The following is a 20,622-nucleotide window of genomic DNA, read 5'->3' on the forward strand; positions in this document are numbered from 1 at the left end:
GCTTAAGAAAGAGAGAGTCAAATTTTTTGGTGCAGCTTTATTGATGACAACATTTCAGAGGAGATCACATCATGTAACATTACAGGACATAAACAGGTTTAAAGAAAAAGATCTCTAATCTTTCTCTCTCTCGTAATCAAAGGAAAGCGATCTTTGCTTTGACTGCTGCTGTTAAATATTCATGTCACAGATGTGTTTGTCCTGCAGATTTACTGCACAGGACGGATCTTCATGCTGATGGTCTTCAGAGAGTAATCATAACCTTTCCACTGGTGCCATTCCACACCAACAGCATAGATAGTGCCATCAGCCCCCCAACGATAAACCCCGTTAGGGTTTGCATAGTGACAGTCGTTGTACCAGAACGCCCCCAGATATGTTTTTGCACAGTTCCTTGCAGAGCCGCCCTGGTCTTTGTCAAATGTAGTGAACTTCTGTCCGTTGTGATAACTCAAGGCATCTCCTACAGAAACACAGACGAACAATCCCAACATTACCTTTAATCCCAGTCAGACTGATCAGCAGGTGTACTGGGAGTGTTCTAAATGGACTATTTTTGGACCAGCCTCCTGTATTTGAGCTCCTTTCCCCAGGCACTGATTCATGACCTGCTGCTCCTACAGACTCCCCACAAGAATCCAGCACAAAATGTCACTTTCAACTTACTTAAATATGTATTCACCCACCTGCCCCTCCATTAGTGAATCCAGACACATTCAGCCTGTAGCCGTCAGACTCCCCATTGATGGAGAACGAGGAGTAACGAGCAAACACTTTGTTTCCATCAAAATCTTCCATGTTGACCATCAGTTCGTACCTTTTTCTCTGTGTCAGGTAGAAGACATTTTCCAAACCTGGAGAGGATCATAAACTCATTGATCAAGTTTTTATGGTTATACCACTACCCCTGAAGTCCCATAAGAGGGTCTACTTTATGAACAGATAACTTAATGACTGATAAACAGCACCCATTCCTCACCGAGCCAGTACTCTCCAGCAGCGTTACCAAAGCCCCTCTTGTACTGATCCCAGGGTCTGTAGAAGTTCACCGAGCCGTCCAACCTCCTCTGGAACACCTGGGGAGGAGGCAGGAAAAGTATTTGTCAAATATGGGCAAACAAAATTGTCACGCACAGCACATGTAAACATCAGATGCTTACCTAAAGTTCTTCAGAGATAGGCACATTCTAGGTCTCTGTTTGGGTTTAGACGGTTGGGCCATCTGAAAACTATTTAGCTGCAGTTCTAACATCTGCTTATTTATTTATTTCTTGTTTGCTTGCTTGTTTTTGTTAAACACCATAGTTAAAAAGGTTTGAAATTTTCTTTCAGTATTGTTTGCCTTAAAATTTTGTATTCTGAAAAAAGAAAAAGAAAAGAAAAAGCCATGACTGTGCAGTTTTTTTGGTAGCATTTATTTTCTTACACATAATTAGAAAAACACGTCCTCTCTTTTAAATGTCCATGTTGCTCTTTAAATAAATAAATCTCCACAGGAGAAAAATAATTTGGGCACATTGTCATTAAATACAGACAAACAAACAAACAAACAAACAAACAAACAAGAAACTGTGTTGTTTTTTTTTAACACTTGTTTACAGGCGCCTTCAGGCCTGGTGGGTGTGGCCCTGCTAGAGCAGCGGTCTCAAACCTTTTTTGCGCCATGGACCAGTTTATGCCCAACAATGTTTTCACGGACCGGCCTTTAAGATGTTGCGGATAAATACAACAAAATAAAACTAGTACCGGTACCGAAAAAAAGAAGAGTTATTCATAACACGTGAAAAGACCCAGGAAAACAGAGTTAACGATCAAAACGATAACAAAATAACGCTGAAAACCGATAAAAACCCTGAAAACCATACATTTCACACCTGAGCCTCAACTCTCGCGGCCCGGTACCAAACTACTCACGGACCGGGACCGGTCCGGGGACCGCTGATCAGGGCTCGTCGGGGGAGCTACTTAGGAGAGTCTTGGAGCTCCCACCGATGCGGGATCATTGATTCTCATGACCATTGATCAGTGGTCTTTGATCAATGTTCATGAGAATTTGCATAATTATGATTAAGGAACTGACCTCTCAGCCCATTGTTCCTTCAGTGGGCTGGTTTCAGTCATTATGCAAATGCAGACTGAAACCTGCAGTCAGCTGAGACTGAAGACGTCACCTGATGATGATGATGAAACGTTTCTCCCACAAAACGCTACGTCCAGATGAACAGAATCAACTTTTGGAGATAAACAATATGAAGCATTTGGCTGGAATCAAGTTCAAGAGCAAGTTTGCCCTGTTGTTTATTTGTAAAGTTGTGCTGTGTATTGTTGATAGTTTAAAACTAACTAGAATACATGAAGCCATCAGTGCGCTTTTGCTTAACAGCAGCTTTTTGGAATTTGAACTTTCTGTCCTCTGCATTAATATTGTTTTAGTTTCTGGCTCAAGGACAACTTGTTGGTAAAAGCCTGCAAGTATTTGTGTCACGGTCCTGGATCGGTGACCCAGTGTTTTTGGTTTTGTACTTTTACTTTTGACTCTGTTATAAAGTATGACTGTTTGCTTTGGCTTCTGTCCTAGTATTTCAGCTTCCTAGTTTGGCAGTACTTCCTGAGTTCTTGTTTTTAAGTTTTGTTATTTGGCTTCCCAGTGTTTATTCTGTGCTCCCTCTTCTCTGTGTTCCTTCTGTCTGTCCATGGTGTTATTCTGTCTGCTCATGAGTCTGCGTCTGTTTAGTTCTGTGTCTGATCTCTGTCTGTCGTGTACTTCCTGTTTTACTTTGTAGGTCTGTGCGTTCAGCTTTGTGCTCTCCCTCTCTCGTCGGGGTAATCAGTGTCAGCTGTGTCTCCCAGCTGTTTCCTCTTAGCTCTGTTCACCTCTTGTATTGAGTGTCTGCGTCTCTCCCTGCTCGTTGTCGCGTCTCTCTTTCACTGTGTTCTGTTTGCCAGCCTACCAACCTGTTTAGTTTGTTCCATTCTCCCAGTCTAGTTAGTGTTTTGTTCAGTTTCTTCCCAGCAATAAAGCTGAGTATTTTGAGTTACTTCTGCCTTCGTGAGTCCTGCATTTTGGGTCCTCCTGGAAAGCAGTGCAAATAAATGCAAACACAGCTTCACGACACTCATCTTTTAACAAGATGGATGTCAGTGTGAGCTGTTTCTATCACATTTAACTTGAGACTGAATTTTGTGTAATTTCTATACAAAACTTAACACAAGTATGGAAAAAAGTGTTTTTCTTAGTTTTTTTTTTTTTCAAACCATGAAACTGTTTAGCCTGCAGTTTTTTTCAAAGTAAAACTTGAGCCTATCCATTGTACGGTCAGACTTAGCAATGACAACGCACAGAAGTCTGAGCTCCATATATCAGTTGTTAAGCTTAACATGGGATTGCTTTCAAATGGACCAATATGGCAAGGCCATGATGATCCACTTGGTAAAATAAATCCGCTTGGCATCTTTCTTGGCCTTAAGACAACAATTCTGATGGCTAAAGATCCAAACGGGACACAAAAACCCCCCCAAAAAAACCAAAAAAACCCCATGGGATTGCTTTACAAACATTCGAGATGAACTTGCACACCTGCTTTACTTCTCTGGGATCGCTTGCTCGTAGATGAAATGCCAGTTTGGCAGCACGTAGTGAGGATTTCAGTGTGAACTCCAGACCGCTGAGAGGTCTCGCACACAACAGCTGCTCTATTACGTGACGCATACTGCTCTGACGTGTTAAGATCATGAGCTGGGTTACAACATACCACAAGTTTGGTGAGGTGCTTTCCTGATACTTAATGGATCGGGTTACTTTTTTTTATTTCTCCCTGATATCCGATCCAATCATTTAGCTCAGGATTGATCCATTCCTAGTAGGTAGGGATGGGAATTCATAAGAATTCCTTCATTTTGATTCTCTTATTGATTCTTATTGGGCTCTCATACCATCACTAAGCAGTCTAAGCACTTCAGACAACCAGACATGAAGCTGGGAGTTCGGATACTCACCGTCCACTGTCCTTGTGAGTCGATGTCACAGTATACCTGCAGACACACACACACACACACACACACACACACACACACACACACACACACACACACACACACACACACACACACAATCATTAGAAAATAGAGAAAGATAAATACAATAATAATACACATACGATAATACATATTAACATGTGATACACTATATCAAAGTGCCCCCTGGTGGTGAGTGAACATCCTGCAGGTTGGCTGGAGGAGGTCTTGTCTAGAGCAGAGGGGCTCCCACACAAAAGCAAAGCAGAAGATAAACCATCTCCAAATATTCTTCCAAACCAACTTCCTTCCAGCCAAAGACTAGAACACATGATTAAGCATATCTTGCCTTTGGCTTCACCTGCACAACGGTGGTGCCAAGGTAGGTATCCCCGACAGAATTTGGTTTCCCTGCATTAGGAGCACGCAGTGGGCTGTCCAAATCCAAATCAACAACAAACAAACAGCATCCCACAGTTGTTATGTTTTTAAACTCATTTTTTGAAAAATGTGTTGATAGCAATGTTGAATATTCTCACACAGTAAAAAAACAAAAAACAAAAACAACTACACCTAAAATAATTACACCGTAAAGATGTTACGTTGTTCTGTTATTTAAAAGAGGTAGGAGTTTATTTTATTGCTACCTGTAATTTATTGCAGTTTACTTTTATTTGTTTCATTGTTTACATTGTTTGAGGTGTGAAATAATCTGCAATGAAGTTTGAAAACTAAATATGGTGGGTGTGCATGGTTGGAGGATGTGTTTGTGCCGGTGGGGGGGGGGAAAACAAAGAGGTGCCTAACAAAAAAGTTTGGGAACCACTGGTCTGGAGAATGAAATGTAATGATTTTGGTGCATTTTTGGCCGGAAGAACCAAATGAATCAACGAAAACACAAAGGAAATGCATCTTCTGCATCTTTGGATGAATCACGATGGTCTGAAAATGACAACATTAAAAAATCAGCTTATCATTGGAGTAAATAACTCCAGTCTACCAGGACAGCAGACGTGGCTCCAATGGGATAAATGGTGTACACTCCACTGGTTCGACTGGTGTCTTGGGTATAGACATCGCTGCAGTCCAGTGGAAGGATGAAAGGTTCACAGCCGGTCAGCAGAGGAAGCAGGAGAAGGATGAAGGCTGACAGCAGCTGGAACAGAGGAGGTGTTCTTATTTTACTTCAGTCAAAGCTTCATGTAGAGCTGCAACGTTTGTGACTGTCAGACTGTGATGGTGCCACACAGACACAAACTATAGAGGTTCTGCATGTGACATCATGCACATGTCGCTCAACTGCTGTCCGCCATATTGAACACGATCAGCGGTAGTGATCACTCCTGAACTGACATTAGGGTTCTAACATAAGAAAGCTTACATGAGTCACAGTTATTTACTGTCAGCAGATCAGACATGCTGGACCGCTGACAAGAGCTGGGGCTAAAAAATTCAATTTTCAATTCAATTCAGTTTTATTTATACAGCGCCGAACCACAACAACAGTCGCCTCAAAGTACGAGCGAGATGCTAGTCAGGAAAGTGTTTTTGTCATGAAACGGCTGTCTGCAGCCAGGCGAGGACCCAAATGCAAACTCACGGGGAACAAAACTTAAGCTCAAAATGACGCTTCATTTACAGAACGGCAAAACAAAAACTAAACTGGGAAATATTAAAGCTAACGCACAAGGAAACACAGCACACAACTATGAGGGAGGACGCAACACAGAACTGAGTGAGACGTGGTCACGGACATAAATACACCGAAGGATAATGAGGGGGTGGGAGCACACGGGGAACACTGATAGTTGTGAGATGGTGCAGGAGCAAATACAGCATGACGTACACCGACAGGAGACTATCAAAGTAAAACAGGAAGTACACCTGGACGCGGACTGGAGGGGGAGAGAACATGGGGAGAACACGGATATAATGGGCTGGAAAGGCACGGAATAAAATACAAGCAGGGGGAAACAAGGCATAAGAACTCAGATACACAGAGGGAGACACGGGGAAAAGACACGAGGGGAAATCTAATAAACGACATCTAAACAGAATAACCTAGGAACCTTTAGAATAAACAGTGGACCTAAAACGTAACACCAAATGACAAAAATACAAGAGAACACAAAACACTGGTTAGAAGTCCCGGGACCATGACAGCTTTGCTTCCTCGGAGAGTGTCTATACACTAATTTGTTTACTCATAGTTTATCTCATCTACATAATGTTACATTAAGTTTTGGGATTATTACATGTCCAAAATGGCCGACAAGTTGTAAGCGGTCACGTGTCTGCAAAACCTCTATAGGACTGATATATATTCAGTCAGAAATTTAAAGATTTCACTTACCTTCATCATTGCAATTCTGTTGAATTGATGTGATGAAAATCCGATGACTCTGAGCTGTATTTATAAGCAGAAATCAATAATTACTGATACAATACAAAAATGTGGTTTAAAGTAGTTCATTAGCGCATGGAGACAGATCTCCATAACAAAGCCTCAAATGAAGACTGCAGAACAGAACACACATCTTACTCAGGAGCTCTACTCAGTGGTATGTTGCTAAATTTGTAGTCAGTCCAGACTCCTTCTGGTCTCATTGTTTTACTTCATTTCTAAAGTCTTCTGTCAACTCTGGACCTCCATTTGCTGAGGTGACTGCATGGATCAGCTGTCGCAACAATATTGTTTTGGTTGTAATCACTGAAGCAGATTGTGGACACTGCAGGTGAAGGAAGCTGTTAAGTTGAAAAAGTCCAAGGTTGGTTAGCCTGTGGGACTTCAGAGTTAGCTAACAGCTAATGGCACGCCAAGTGGAATGTAGCTCTGTCAGTGGTGGAAGCAAAACCAAAAGGAGTTTGGTGAAGCTATGGAAAAAGAATTTCAATCTGCCTAAAATCAATTAGCAAACTGTCAGGTGACTCAGGAGAGCAAAGCGGGGCTCTACTCACAGTGGAGGTGGGGTGCTCGTGACTTCAACTGAGGTTATAGTCAGGGTGGTGGAAGGAATACTTCCAGGACCTCTTCAATCCCACGCACATGCTTTTTGTAGAGGAAGAGCCTGGGGATGAATCATCACTGAGGATGTTAAACACATCCTTGATTGTCACACTTGTTTCCTCTGGGTATTGGACTCCACCAGGTCTGCCATTTGTCACTGACTCAGTTCATAGGTTTTAATGGACAGAATACTTCTTGACGTAGCCAAGTGGCCAAAGGAGGAATGCTGGACCACCTCTTCACCAGGCCTCAGAATCCCATCTCTGCTTTTTGCTGATAATGTGGTTGGCTTCATCAAAGTTTGGCCTCCAGCTTGCACTGGACTGGTTTGCAGCTGAGTGTGAAGCAATGGAAATGAGAATTAGCACCTAAAAGTCTGAGGCCATGGCCCTAAGCCAGAAAAGGGTGGAGTGCCCACTTCAGATCTGGGAGAATTTGCCGCCCCAGGTGGAGGAGTTTAAGTATCTCAAGGTTTTGTTCACGAGTTAGGGGAGAAAGGAGTGGAAGATTTACTAATGCACTAAGGCTGCAACTGCAGTTATGCATCTGTTGTACCGCTCTGTCAAGATAAAGAGAGACCTGAGCATAAAAGTGACACTGTTGATTTGATCTACGCCCCTTCACTCTACACCTACGACTGCACGGCCACTAACAACTCCAACATCATTGTGAAGTTTGCGGACAACACTACAGTGGTGGGTCTTATCACCAACGGTGATGAGACGGCTTACAGGGAGGAGGTCAGCGCCCTGACCCACTGGTGTCAAGACAACCATCTCACCCTCAACGTCGCAAAGACAAAGGAGTTGATAGTGGACTTCCGGAGGTGCAGAGAAGTACACACCCCCATCACCATCAACGGCGCTGCTGTGGAGAGAGTGAGCAGCTTCCGGTTCCTTGGTGTACATCTGGCTGAGGATCTTACGTGGTCAGTACACACAAACAAAACAGTGAAGAAGGCGCAGCAGCGCCTCTTCTTTCTCAGGAGACTGAAAAGATTCGGCATGAGCCCCCGCATCCTCAGGACCTTCTATCACTGTGCCATTGAGATCATCCTCACTGGATGCATCACCACCTGGTATGGCAACAGCACCGCCTACAACTGTAAAGCTCTCCAGCGAGTAGTGCGGTGCTCTGAACGGATAATTGGAGGTGAGCTTCCCTCCCTCCAAGACATCTACAGGAAGCGCTGCCTGAGGAAAGCGGGGAGGATCATCAAGGACTCCAGTCACCCCAGCCATAAACTGTTCAGACTACTTCCATCAGGAAGGAGGTTCTGCAGCATCCGGTCCCGTACCAGCAGACTGAGAGACAGCTTCTTCCATCAGGCCATCAGACTGCTGAACACGTCATAGACACCTCAGCTTCACTACTGGAACTTCAACATTATGCACTCCATACTGTACAGTAATGCCACTGTTTTGCACATGTCTCAACTCTGTATATTTTTATATATTTTATTTATTGACTCTATTTAATTTGTAAAATATGTGTACACACACACACACACACACACACACGTAGAAAAACATTTAGTATACACATCCAGAATTTTTTTTTTTGCATATACTATTATATATTGTACATATATTTATTAGTTTCAGATTTAGCCATTCGTATATTTTGCCTGTTTATGTTATTGTATTTGCACAACTCTGTTGCTTGTGAAGCTCGCACACAAGAATTTCACTCGCATGTGCTGTACCAATGTACCTGCACATGTGATGTGACAATAAAAAGTGATTTGATTTGATTTGATTTGATTTGTAATGAAGCGACAACAGACCAGACAACATATTTATGCTTTTCACATCAACAACAACCACATGGGAATCCAGGACCCAGCACACCTTTAACCCAGCGAGGCACGATTGGGGATGCCCTGCAGGTGTGTTCGCCACCCCTGCAGCGGCACCACCAACCACGCCTCGCCACAGTCCCCTTTCTCAGCTGTAGTTACAAGTGACCCAAAACTTGATCGTGTATACAAGCGGTGGAAATTAGCTTGCTCTGAAGGGTGGCAGGATTCTACCTTAGAGACAGTCAATCATTCACAAAGGGCTCTTAGTAGTAGCCGCTGCTCCTCAACATCGAAAGGAGTCAGTTCAAGGAGTTCAGGCATCTGATTAGAATGCCTCCTGGAATAGTGTGACTACTAATTCTGATCTCATTCCCTCCATCCCCGACCAGCTTATAGAGGGCACGGCCTGTTAATCTTTGCTAGCAAGATGGCGCCGGTGTACGTGGCTTGCCGTCCTCGGCTACATTTGCTTCGCTGCTTCTTACCCTCTCTACGCTCTTTATGGACCTTGGCATTGTATTTTTTTATCCTTTTAGTTGTATGCGCATCTAATGGCTGTGCACTGATTACATACGACAGGCAAACACTTTTAAATCTAAGACTCTCTCATTCCTCTCGGCCTGATCCTTGCTGGAACCTGAGTGACGCCACCGCGCCCCGACCGGTCCCTCCGACCGGCTTCCTCCATCTATCTATTCCGAATCTACACAAGAAACGCTATAGGAAACGCGGTAGAAGGAGCGGTAGAAGGAGCGGCCGTCGCGTTCGCTTCAGGCTCTACTTTAAAGCCAGAGCCACTGGCTACCCACATGTCAGCCTGGATATTTTATCTTCTTTCCCTCCTTCCCAGGAGCGCTCTGATGCTAAGTTGCTCACCCACCGTTGGATCTGCTTGGCCAACCACGAAGTCTACCCTGCGATTCCTGTGGCATGTTCTCCTGCTCGGGTTTGGATAACATCACTCCGACGCGGCGTTTGCCGAAACAGCCTAAGTGTCCTACGACGCACCACCCGTGGCGACTTAGCCCCTAGGATACGGATAGCATTGCTTAATGTCAGGTCGCTGGTCAATAAGACCTTTTTTTTAAATGACTTCATCTCCACTAATGGGATTGATGCCTTATTCCTGACTGAAACCTGGATTCGTCCTGGTGAGTTCATCCCTTTTACTGAACTTCTTCCGTCGGACTGTGTTGCTTTTAGCTCACCAAGGCTTACTGGTAGGGGTGGCGGCGTAGCCTCGGTTTTTAAGAATTCGTATGCAGTTCGGCAGCTACCCTCACCTACCTACTCTAGCTTTGAAGTCCAATTATTGGAGATGACTGCATCCACGACCACACTCTGCTGTAAGGATGACTCATTTGCTAAAGATTTCCTTGCCTTAACGGACTCTTTTAACCTGGCTCAGTGGGTTAATGACCCAACGCATGTTAAAGGACATACTTTGGACTTGGTTTTCTCATATGGTCTGGACATTTGTATCAAGGATATAAGTGACGCTGGGATCTCAGATCATTTCCCAGTTATATTTGATACTGGCTTATGCACTAATGAACTACATCCTGCGGCTCCCCTTCGCCCGCTACGTGTAATTAATGCTGAAGCGATGTCAAACTTCTCTATGTCTTTCTTGGATTCTGCATCTGTCACTCTCGACTGTTGTTCTTTTCACTCGGTTGATGACTGTGCTAATTCCTTCCTATCGCTGATTTCTTCAATCCTTGATACTGTTGCCCCCATTAAGATGAAGCGCCCTAGAACCTACTCTCAGTGTTGGCTTAATGACACTACGTGCGCCTTACGTCGCGTGTGTCGGCGCGCTGAGAGAAGGTGGAAAAAAGATAAACTTCAGGTTTCCCATGACATGCTACGGACTAGCCGCTTAAAATTCCAAAGTGCTGCTAAAACGGCCAAAGCGTCCTTCTTGTCCAAAATCATCCTGGACAATGACCATAACTCCCGTACCTTATTTAAAATTTTTAACTCTGTGGTTAACCCTTCTCCGGACATGCCTTTAATTCATTCTCAGGGTCTTTGTGAGCGATTTCAAACTCACTTTTAAAAAAAGGTCTCATCTCTTAAGTCCTCCCTTCCCCCTGCTTTATATCCTCTCCCCATTCCTGAGTGCATTTCAACTTTCCACCAGTTTGAGCCTGTGTCACTTTTGACTCTTAAGCGGCTAGTTGCTCAAATGAATAACACCAATACTGTGCTTGACATTCTTCCATCTTGTTTAGCTAAGGACTGTTTTGATGTAATCGGACCTAGTATCCTATTTCTTATGAACTTTTCCTTGCTCTCAGGCTGTGTTCCTTTGTCCTTTAAGCATGCTGTAGTCCACCCGATTCTTAAAAAAAGAAATTCTGACTGTTATGACCTTTCAAACTATAGACCGATCTCTAAGCTTTCGTTCTTGTCCAAGATCCTGGAGAGACTAGTTCTCTCCCAGCTCCAGGCGTACTTGGACACGAACAATATTGCTGAGAAATTTCAATCCGCCTTTAAGCCATTGCATAGCACTGAAACAGCGTTGGTTAGAGTTCTTAATGATATTCTTGTAATCACTGATACTGGACGCTCTATGGTTCTAGTTTTACTGGACCTCTCTTCGGCCTTTGATATGGTAGACCATAACATTTTATTACTAAGACTTGAGCACACTGTGGGTATTAGAGGCACTGCCCTCGACTGGTTTAAATCATACCTCGCTGATAGATCCTTATCAGTTCACTTAGGCACCTTCTCCTCTTCCTCCGCTCCGGTCTGTTGTGGTGTGCCTCAAGGATCAGTTTTAGGCCCTATTCTCTTCTCATTGTATTTGCTCCCTCTAGGTGCAATCTTTGAAAAATACAATATCGCCTTCCACTGTTATGCATGACATACAGATCTATTTTGAACTTACTGACGACCTTGCTGTGTCCCTGCACTACTTTCAAGAATGCATGCGGGAGGTCAAAGAATGATTCCTGAGTAATTCCCTCGTTTTAAATGATAAGAAGACTGAGATTGTGGTGTTCAACAGTAAAATCCCTCGTGCCCAACTCTGTGCTGCCCTGGGTTCCTTTGCTAGTTTTTCTTGTGACTATGTCAGTAACTTGGGTGTACTGCTGGATAGCTCGCTCAAACTCGATAAGCAAGTGTCTGCTGTAGTGAGATCTAGCTTCCACCAACTGCGCCTTATCTCTAAGGCTAGGCATTATATTCCGCATGAGGACCTGGAGAAGCTTATTCACGCTTTTGTGACCTCCAGGTTGGATTATTGTAACTCCTTGTACTATGGTCTTCCCTCTTCTCTTCTTCTTAGACTGCAAACAGTCCAAAATGCAGCAGCCCGCCTTTTAACAGGTACCAGGAAATTTTGCCATATTACCCCTGTCCTAGCTAGCCTGCATTGGCTGCCCATAAAGTACCGTATTCAATTTAAAATATTACTTCTTACTTTCAAAACTATTAATAAATTAGTGCCAAGTTATCTTAGTGAACTTCTCAAACCACATACTCCTGCTAGAACACTCAGATCTGCCACTCAACTACTTCTGACCCAACCCAGATCTCGGCTGAAGTCTCGGGGTGACCGTGCGTTTGCTCTGGCTGCCCCGGTACTGTGGAACACCCTTCCTCTCGACCTCCGCGCATCTGATTCCATTGCACTGTTCAAATCACGATTAAAAACCCACTTATTCAATCTTGCCTTTCCCTCTAGTTAATATTTCTTTTATGATTTTATATCATGCACTTTTATGCTCATTTAAATTCTTGTTTGCTCTGTACCTGTTGCTTTCCTATGTATTAGTGACAGTTATCTGCTTGCATATTTAGTACTTGCTTTGGTCCTATTTCTATTATCCTCCTCCTATACTCTATTTTACTTGTTAAGCACCTTGGCATACCCTTGGTTTTTAAGTGTGCTTTATAAATAAAGTTTATTATTATTATTATTATTATTTCCCACCAGCTAAATTCCTCTCCTTTGGGTGACTATGTCACTTGGTATTAGCTCTCTCTGTGTATGTCTTTATCCTGTCTTCCTTCTCTCACCCCAACCGGTCGCAAATATACTCTAATGTGATTATTTTACTTTTAAGGTTCTTTCTCCAGCGGTGGCTGGTGTTGGTTCCAGCCACTCTTAAAATTAAGGATGTATAACCTGCAGTGGCCATCATTGCTGTGATCTATTCTCAGATCTGCTGTTATGCTCACATTACCTGCATGATCTTGCCTGTAAACTTGGTCATAGAGTTTTGTTACAGGTTTCCCTGAATTATTCTGCTACAAGGTGTTGTTCACAGTGGTTGCCTACAACATTTGCTTCCAGCAAATCACCTTTGATAACTGACTGACCTGTTTTCATACACCTCTCTTGAACAGATGAGTGGGACTCTTCCCAGGCATGTTCCTGGGACTTGGGCTGCTATAAGAAATGCGGGTCTGCCATTCCCTTTACGGAGTGACTTGTATGCCAGAGTTATTATAGATAAAACTATTGGTGCACAGTACTATTTGTTAGGACCACAGCTACTAGTAAGTGCATCTCAACTCGTCTTTTTTAAGTTATTCATTTTTAGGACAACATTTAGTCAGTGCTACAATATCCTTCTATTGTAGATTCACAGTGCTCAGCATAAATAAGTACACCCCCTTCAAGAAGCACGAATTTAATCAGTAGCTCAATGAACAAAAGAACAATTTCCAAAATTTTCACCAGGCTGAGTTTTATTGAACACTTGTTTAACTCCATATCATGAAATTAAGGTTAATAATATAACTTAGATCACAAAATCTTCAGTTTTACTAAAATTGGTTGAAGCAAAAATGAATACACCCTGCAACAAAAACTACTACATCTAGTATTTTGTATGACCACCATGATTTTCAAGGACAGCATCAAATCTTCTAGGCATGGAATGAACAAGTTACGACATATTGCAACATCTATCTTTTTCCATTCTTCAAGAACAACCTCTTTTAGAGCCTGGATGCTGGATGGAGAGTGATGCTCAACTTGCCGCTTCAGAATTCCCCACAGGTGTTCGATTGGGTTCAGATCAGGAGACATACTTGGCCATTCAATCACCTTCAACCTGATCTTTCTCAGAAATGCAACAGTAGCTTTAGATGTGTGTTTTGGATCATTGTCGTGTTGGAAAAGTGCGTGACGACCAAGTGCACGGAGTGATGGCAGCATCTTCTCCTTCAGTATAGAGCAGTACATTGTTGAGTTCATGATACCATCAATGAAATGCAGCTCCCCAGCACCAGCAGCACTCATGCAGCCCCACATAAGGACACTGCCACCACCACGTTTCACTGTAGGAACTATGCATTTCTCGTTGAAATCCTCACCTTCATGACGCCATACAGTTTTGAAACCATTAGTTCCAAAAACAGTGATCTTTGTCTCATCACTCCAGAGTATAGAGTCCCTGTAGTCTTCATCTTTTTCAGCATGGGCCCTAGCAAATTCTAGGCGTGCTTTTTTGTGCATGGGCTTTAGGAGAGGCTTCCTTCATGGACGATACCCATGCATGCCATTCCTCTGCAGTGTGCGCCGTATGGTGTCACGGAAAACAGTCACTCCAGTTTGGCTTTCTATTGCTTTAGCTAACGGCAGTGAACTTCCATGGTGATTTTCTTCAACCCTTCTCATCAGGAGACGCTCCTGTTGAGATGTTAACTTCCATGGATGGCATGGACGTCTCTGTAAGATGGTTGCGCTTCCATCTTTCTTACATTTTGCTAGACACGTCTTAAATGAATCTTTGGACTCACCTGTGGTTGAATGCCTGTTAATTCAAATTTTGTAGTCTTAAGTATGGCTTTTCTCCTAAGACTATAAGTAGGGTGTCCTCATTTTTGCTGCATGGGCTTGAATGAGTTTGTTAGGAAAATCATTTTTTGTGTGTGCAAATTAACAAATCTAGTTTGCAATCAATTGCCCACATTTGTGAGAGTATTTTGTAGTATAGCATCTCATAGAAAATGTTGATTCTGAAAGGAAACCAAAGGTTTTCTGACAAATGTAGTGGGGTGTACTCATTTATGCTGAGCACTGTATATGGCATCTTTCAAGAAACCCAAGAATGCTTTACACATGAGTACAAATAAAAAAACACAAAAATAAAGGCTAGAGGTTGAAGGTTTGGTTCAAGAGGTGAGTTTTGGGAAGTTTCTTGAAGGACTACAGTGATGGAACATTGGGAAGCTTATTTAGGAGAGACTTGCAGAGGAAGCTCTGTCACCAAAGGTATGAAGTTAAGGTGTGAAGGACAGAAAGCAGACCCATGGCTGTGGACTGTATGGGTCCAGCAGGTCAGACGAGTACTGAGGGCGCAGAGCATTGAGAGATTTTTGTGAGAAGTAAGAGGAATGATCTTTTAAGTAAGGCGCGACATGACGAGGAGCCAGTGGATAATTATGAGGGTGTGGGTGATGTGTTGTCACAGCTTAGTGCCTATTCAAAATCTGGTGGCTTAGCTCTAGACATACTGGAACCTGTCATGTGCTTTGGTGGAAATCCTCAACATTGCAGTAATCCAACCAGGTGGTGACAAAGACATAATCCATGAAGTAGCCAGCTTTATTTATTTATTTATTTTTTTACAATTATTATAGATGCTTTAAGGCTGTAAAACCCCTCACTACACACTTTATACACTTTTTTCAGACAGGTATAAACATTTTCACACTTTTCTCTTTTGTTTAAACACTCTCAAAGTTCAAACTTTGTAGAAAAATAAGTCGAGTATTATAGAATGAAACCAAAATCCAAACCCTGTTTTCCGGTCAGAGCAGCTGCAAAAGGATTCAACATTAATGAATCACTGGTACAGAAGTAGAGGAAGCAAGAAGAATGATCTGAGCAAAGTTTGACTTATCTGACTGTTTTGTTTCGCTTAATGTGCCTCATAATGCGGTGTGCCTTATGGTTCGAAAAACAGTAACTTCTACCTTCCTTTAGCATGTCCAGCAACAATGTGCTGTTTAAAAAAACCCAAAGAGCATGCATGACATGTATGCAACAGGCATACATGTGGCCCTGAATATAATGACCGCTTTGGACACTAATTTGGTTTTTATGAAATTTCTTGCATGAAATAATTGTTTAGTGACTCCTGTGTGTTCTTGCAGGACTACATACTCTGAGGATCAGTGAGGCATCCTCAGAGTGATTTGGTGCTGTGTAAATAAAATTGAAACTGAATTGTAATTGTTGACTGTTTAAATGCTGGAATGATCGACACACACACCTCTGAAAAGTGTGTGTTTGTTCTTTCTACAATGACTGTTAATTTATCTGAACTCTCACTGTTATGAAGCAGCAGCTGAAAACACCGCTTCTCTTTTTACTCTTTTCATTTTAAACTGTTTGAAGAGCGTTTGACAAATTGTTTAAATCAGCATTTTGTCTGAGAAGATTTCGGTTATTATCCCAATAACAAGTTTTTCTTTGACTCCAGAAAATGTTTGTCGCTTTTCTGGATTTTCCTTTAACATGAAGAGTACAGACTGATAAAGAATTCCTTTAGTCATAACTATGCTTACATTTAACAAATTCAAGGGAAAGCATCTCCAGCTGATTTTCTAGTTTGCTCTTACTTTGGCAGATTTCTTCTGAGCTCCACACCAGGCTTCCAGCTGCAGCACAGACTCAAACTGGGACAGGAAGGCAGAGGTTACATTTACTGGAAGAGCTTCAGGAAAAAGTGACTCCAGTACCTTCACTGTTCAAGGCTAGCAGGTCCAAGGGTCTGTTTACATTCTGCCACAGTGAGATAACATGACTACAGAAACAAGTGCTGTAGTCACGTACTGTGGGTTGTGATTTTAACCAATGCAGGAATGTTATGGCCAATTACCATCAATACGTGAAATTTCCATTAAGGGACAATAACCTCTCTGTTTATGGTCAGACTGTTTACTACTTGGTGTGCTAATACTGTTTAGTACCTCTAGTAGTTTTTATGTGTTGCTTACTTACTGTCCTCCTCTGTTACAGACTCCTGTTGGAAAACGTACTGCTGAAGTCTAAGGAGACTGAAACCTCTGAAAGGAAATAAACTTGAGACTTTGAAAATTACCTATCATTTGAATTTTAAAGTCTTAACTTACGGCAAATACTTGATTGCTGAGCTTATCAGAGTTGAATATTAAAATCTGTTAAACCTGCCACCAAACCTCATGGATTTGAAACCTTAATTTAAAAGGTGGTCAGAGGGATTACGATTAACATGTGACAACAGCGCCAAGGAGTCAACCATGAAAGATTACACAGGTCCTTCCCTCCCCATCTCCAGCTGCCTCCCTCTTCCCGCTCCACCACAACCACCCACACATGCAGGACCTTGGAGTAGGGGTATGTCACCAGGGTGCAGAGGAGGCTACCCCCCCCCCCCCTTCTGGCTACCTCTGCCTCAGTTTTATCCCACAACTTAGACATTCACATTACTCACACTCTCATTACACATACATATAGGATCTTGGGGGTGGGCACGATACACGGAATCCAAAGTACCATCAGGGTGTACACCTCACCCCTGGCGTCGTTGCCCACCTCTCAATGTTAAATACACGTAGACATTGAGGGCTAGCAGGAGGGACCATGCGCTTACCTGCTGCTCTCTGACAGGTAGCTCCATGCCCTCCTGGGTTGTAAATGCACCTTAGAACACACATGCATCAACACTACAATGAGCGAGTGGAGGGAGGTTTGGAGTCTTCTCTCACCCCCATTCTCTGCGACCTGCTGGAGCGGGGGGGCTAGGAGGAGGAGTTGGCCGTCCGACTGCGGTCTGGAGTGTGGGGCCTCCCTGCTGCTGCGGAGTCGGGGCGGTCTGCCTCCCCCCACCGCAGGGAAAAGGGTAACACCACCTGGGTCTGGGTGCAGTTCCCCCCTCCAGGGGCAAGGATACCTAGACCCGGTTCGTAGAGTACGCTTGGGGAGTGTGATCGTGTGTACAGCGTCTCTTTATGTCTGTCTCCACGTTGGTTGAGTGTGGAGTAAGTGCATATGAGAGCATGAGGGTGGGAATGGATGTTTGTTCAAGGTTCAAGGTTCAAGGTTCTTTATTTGTCACATGCATAGTTATACAAGTATAACACACAGTGAAATGTAGCCTGACACGCTCCTCGACATGTGCAAAAAAAAATTGGGGGGGGGGGGGGGGGGGTGTAGAGGAAAAACATTATATATATATATATATACATATGTATGTATATATATATATATATATATATATATATATATATATATATATATATATATATATATATATATATATATATATATATATATATATATGTATATGACAAACACCCAGCACGCCCCTGCGGGCGGTTTATCCTTCAAGCTCGGGTCCTCTACCAGAGGCCTGGGAGCTTGAGGGTCCTGCGCAGTATCTTAGCTGTTCCCAGGACTGCGCTCTTCTGGACAGAGATCTCCGATGTTATTCCCGGGATCTGCTGGAGCCACTCGCCTAGCTTGGGAATATATATATATGTATATATATATATATATATATATATATATATATGTATATGTATATATATATATATATATATATATATATATATATATATATATATATATATATATATATATACACTCAACAAAAATATAAACGCAACACCTTTGTTACTGCTCCCATTCCCCATGGGATGGACGTAGAGACCTAAAATTCATTCCAGATACACAATATGACCATCCCTCCCAAACAGTGGTCACAAATCAGTCCAAATGTGTGGTAGTGGGCACATCTGCTATATTGAGATAATCCATCCCACCTCACAGGTGTGCCACATCAGGATGCTGATCTGACATCATGAGTAGTGCACAGGTGTACCTCAGACTGCCCACAACAAAAGGCCACCCTGGAATGTGCAGTTTTGTCTCACAGCAAAATGCCACAGATGCCACAAGCAATGAGGGAGCGTGCAACTGGCATGCTGACAGCAGGAATGTCAACCAGATCTGTCGCCCGTGCATTGAATGTTCATTTCTCAACCATAAGCCGTCTCCACAGGCGTTTTAGAGAATATGGCAGCACATCCAACCGGCCTCACAACTGCAGACCTCGTGTAACCACACCAGCCCAGGACCTCCACATCCAGCAGGTTCACCTCCAAGATCGTCTGAGACCAGCCACCCAGACAGCTGCTGGAACAATTGGTTTGCACAACCAAACAATTTCTGCACAAACTGTCAGAAACCGTCTCAGGGACGCTCAACTGCATGCCCGTTGTCCTCATCGGGGTCTTGACCTGACTCCAGCTCGTCGCCGTAACAGACTTGTGTGGGCAAATGCTCACATTCAATGGCGTCTGGCACGTTGGAGAGGTGTGCGCTTCACGGATGAATCATGGTTCACATTGTTCAGGGCAGATGGCAGCTGAGAATGTCCCAGTTCTTGCATGGCCAGCATACTCACCGGACATGTCACCCATTGAGCATGTTCGGGATGTGCTTGACCGGCGTATACGACAGCGTGTACCAGTTCCCACGAATATCCAACAACCTCGCACAGCCATTGAAGTGAAGTGGACCAACATTCCACAGGCCACAATTGACAATCTGATAGACTCCATGCGACGATGTGTTGCACTGCATGAGGCAAATGGTGGTCACACCAGATACTGACCGGTTCTGGGTCCCCAGACCCCCAATAGCGCACAAAACTGCACATTCCAGGGTGGCCTTTTGTTGTGGGCAGTCTGAGGTACACCTGTGCACTACTCATGATGTCAGATCAGCATCCTGATGTGGCACACCTGTGAGGTGGGATGGATTATCTCAATATAGCAGATGTGCCCACTACCACACATTTGGACTGATTTGTGACCACTGTTTGGGAGGGATGGTTATATTGTGTATCTGGAATGAATTTTAGGTCTCTACGTCCATCCCATGGGGAATGGGAGCAGTAACAAAGGTGTTGCGTTTATATTTTTGTTGAGTGTATATATGTATATATATGTATATGTAGTATATACATTGGGTGAATGTGCAGTAGTAGCAGCAAGCAGGTGAATTCTGTACATTAATATGAATAGACATCTCACAATTTTACAGGATAGACAATATAAGCATATTTAAAATTAAAGGAATTGAAATGTACATTGTGCCTTGGTTTGTATATGTGTGTGCCTGTATTTCTGTGTCTATATGTCAGGTTGGGTGTCAGACGCCACCTCTCTGGGGACATCTTAGGCCCTCCAAGGTTTGGAGGCCTATCTCCCCCTACCACAACTTCCCCTGCCAGTGGCGGACTCCCTCAGGCATCGGTGCGTTGGTGGTTCTTTGTGTCTGAGGATGGGCGTCCGGGTACACACCGGCTCACTCCTTGGCGGCCGCATATCGGGGCCTGGAGCCTGGGGCTCGCTCGGGCCACTTCGGAGGTGGGGTGCCCCCGGCCTCTCGGCCTGGGGCTCGGTCACTCAGGCACGGCTGGCTGCCGGCGGAGCTCACGGGCGCGTCACTGCAACTCCCCCTGGCTTCTGCTCCGCGGCTGCTGAGTGAGCCCTCATCTGGGACTCTCCTCAGCTCTTTCTGGGACAGTGGCGCGGCTGCCCCTCTGTTGGTCTTCCTTGGTCTCTTGTGTTCTGAGGGCCTCTGGATGTCTGGAGTTTTGATCTCCTCCATACCTGCTTCATGCCCTGGAGGATGGGGCTGTGGCCCCCCCACACCCTCTAGCAGATCATTACATGGAGGAACCTTTTAAAAAAACAAAAAACAAAACAAGCACGTCCATGCTCACAGGTGTACACATGGGTGATCACACCCACAAACTACACCCTTTTTGGCTCC

General features: G+C 43.7%; 1 protein-coding gene across 3 annotated transcripts; it reads right to left on the reverse strand.

Annotated features, from left to right (window-relative positions):
* Positions 1-20: 20 nt before the first annotated feature.
* LOC113027943 (microfibril-associated glycoprotein 4-like) lies at positions 21-17,458 on the reverse strand. 3 transcript variants are annotated; one of them, XM_026177792.1, is made up of 7 exons: positions 17,432-17,458; positions 6,368-6,421; positions 5,015-5,170; positions 3,997-4,032; positions 980-1,076; positions 687-854; positions 21-463 (listed from the first exon to the last, which is right to left on the reverse strand). In XM_026177792.1, exons 1-7 carry the CDS (start codon positions 17,456-17,458, stop codon positions 210-212), a joined length of 792 nt encoding a protein of 263 aa, XP_026033577.1. In that variant the 3' UTR covers positions 21-209. The 3 variants fall into 3 exon arrangements, with proteins under 3 accessions (XP_026033577.1, XP_026033579.1, XP_026033578.1); XM_026177794.1 differs by lacking the exon at positions 17,432-17,458 and adding an exon at positions 16,419-16,547; XM_026177793.1 differs by lacking the exon at positions 17,432-17,458 and adding an exon at positions 16,365-16,410.
* Between the last annotated feature and the right edge of the window lie 3,164 nt (positions 17,459-20,622).

The sequence above is a fragment of the Astatotilapia calliptera genome, chromosome 8, assembly GCF_900246225.1.
Source record: "Astatotilapia calliptera chromosome 8, fAstCal1.2, whole genome shotgun sequence".
Taxonomy (NCBI): Eukaryota; Metazoa; Chordata; class Actinopteri; order Cichliformes; family Cichlidae; genus Astatotilapia; species Astatotilapia calliptera.